The 1,710-nt window shown below is 52.6% G+C and overlaps 1 protein-coding gene across 1 annotated transcript; it reads left to right on the plus strand.

Moving 5' to 3' along the window:
• Positions 1-330: 330 nt before the first annotated feature.
• nkx2.9 (NK2 transcription factor related, locus 9 (Drosophila)) lies at positions 331-1,710 on the plus strand. The gene is made up of 2 exons (XM_014019780.1): positions 331-860; positions 949-1,710. The coding sequence occupies exons 1-2, from the start codon at positions 707-709 to the stop codon at positions 1,491-1,493; spliced, it is 699 nt and encodes a 232-aa protein (XP_013875234.1). The 5' UTR covers positions 331-706; the 3' UTR covers positions 1,494-1,710.

Raw genomic sequence — 1,710 nt, forward strand, 5'->3', positions numbered from 1 at the left:
CAAGATTTGTTTACCTGATATTTAAACAGTGGGTTTAAAAAGGACACATTTTTAAAAATGTCAAAAATGTCTTAAACCAAACATCAAAATAACTTATTACACTGTTTCATAATGTCCTAAAGGAGTTTCACAAAACTGTTCTCCTTTTTCATCCATCACACACACACACCCCTCTGACACATTAGAGACCCATTAGTTAAACCATCACGCTAATTGCTCACTTTGTATGTAAATATTGGACACGTTGTTTGGACATGAGAGGGAGGGCTGGGTGGGGTGTCGGTGAAGAGCCGGGACTGGGGGGTGTGTGGGGTGGGGGGTCAGTTTGATGATGGGACAGCCTCTGTTGTCAGTTGCCACCCAAGACGTGATTCAGCTCCAACAATCCCCATTATCTGACGCTACGGGACGAAGCTGGACCGATGACGAGTGTTTCCTCGGCTCTTTGTTGGCTTTTTTTCTTCTTCTCCTTTAGGTCCACACCCCACCCTCACTGAGCCGCACTCACCCAGGTACTCAGCGGAGGAGGGGTCTTTAAAAGCGCGCGTCCTGGAGTGGTGTTTGTGTAAACACGCATCCCTGTTTGGAGAGCGCGTAAAGTGGATTCACTGGGAGAAAGGAGGGGATTCTGGTTCCGAATAAGCTTCATTTCGTGGTCTGTTTTTTTAAATGTCCAAACAAACCCGGTTCGGGTTGAAATAAAGGGATGGCAGCACCGAGCAGGTTCAGTTTTTCGGTCCGGAGCATCCTGGACCTGCCTGAGCAGGAGGTGGAGGCGGCGCCGCGCTCCTCTCCGGTGTACTCCACCTGCTCCTCCAGCCCACCCTACTGGACCCACTGCGACCGGAGCCCCTGCGTGTGTGAGTGCAACCTCCCGGCAGAGAAACTCAGGTTAAAGTTGGTGCAGAGACAAACAGTTTTTAATTCTCTCCARGTTTATTTCTGCAGCTTGTGATGAGGGACACCCGGAGCCCTGCCCAGACCCCACCGAGCCGGACCAGTGCCCCCTGAACTCGGAACCCGAGAGGAGCAGGAAGAGCAAGAAGCGCCGCGTCCTGTTCTCCAAGGCGCAGACCCTGGAGCTGGAGAGGCGCTTCCGCTTGCAGCGCTACCTGTCCGGTCCGGAGCGGGAGCAGCTGGCCCGGATCCTCAGCCTCACCCCGACCCAAGTCAAGATCTGGTTCCAGAACCACCGCTACAAGATGAAAAGGGGCCGGGCGGAGGGCGCGCTGCTGGACCCGGACGTGCCGCAGCCCCCACTGCTGCTGCGCAGGGTCGTGGTTCCGATCCTGGTCCGGGACGGGAAGCCGTTTCGCACCTGTTTACTGGAGCCGGAGAAAGCCGGCAGCTCTTCCTCCCCTCCGCTGCCGTTCCCTGTCCCCTTCCCTCCCCCCGCCGCTCTGCCCCCCCGCTACCAGCAGCACTTCCCGGCCTCCGGACTCGCCTGGAGGGACTTTTGGAACGAACCGGTCCGGTTCCCATCGTTCAAGTGAGCTCTTCAACAGAACACACTCATTTGGAAAGACATCAAATGTTTTCTAAATGTTTTAAAGCCTCTCAAACATTTAGAGGTTTTTACTTTAGAATGAAAGATGTTTTTTTGCACAAACATTTCAGTTTTTCTGTGTTGAAGTTTTGTTTTTATTGTTTTGAAATAAAAATATGAAGATATTCTCTGACATGAAGCTGCTTTTCTATCCTCTCTGGGTT

Source organism: Austrofundulus limnaeus, unplaced genomic scaffold, assembly GCF_001266775.1.
Source record: "Austrofundulus limnaeus strain Quisiro unplaced genomic scaffold, Austrofundulus_limnaeus-1.0 Scaffold230, whole genome shotgun sequence".
NCBI lineage: Eukaryota > Metazoa > Chordata > Actinopteri > Cyprinodontiformes > Rivulidae > Austrofundulus > Austrofundulus limnaeus.

Excerpts from the sequence above, each read along its gene's own strand:
- nkx2.9 (XM_014019780.1), top strand. The coding sequence starts at position 707 with ATGGCAGCACCGAGCAGGTTCAGTTTTTCGGTCCGGAGCATCCTGGAC. Across the intron at positions 861-948 it reads CGACCGGAGCCCCTGCGTGT|CTTGTGATGAGGGACACCCG; the intron begins GTGAGTGCAACC and ends TTATTTCTGCAG.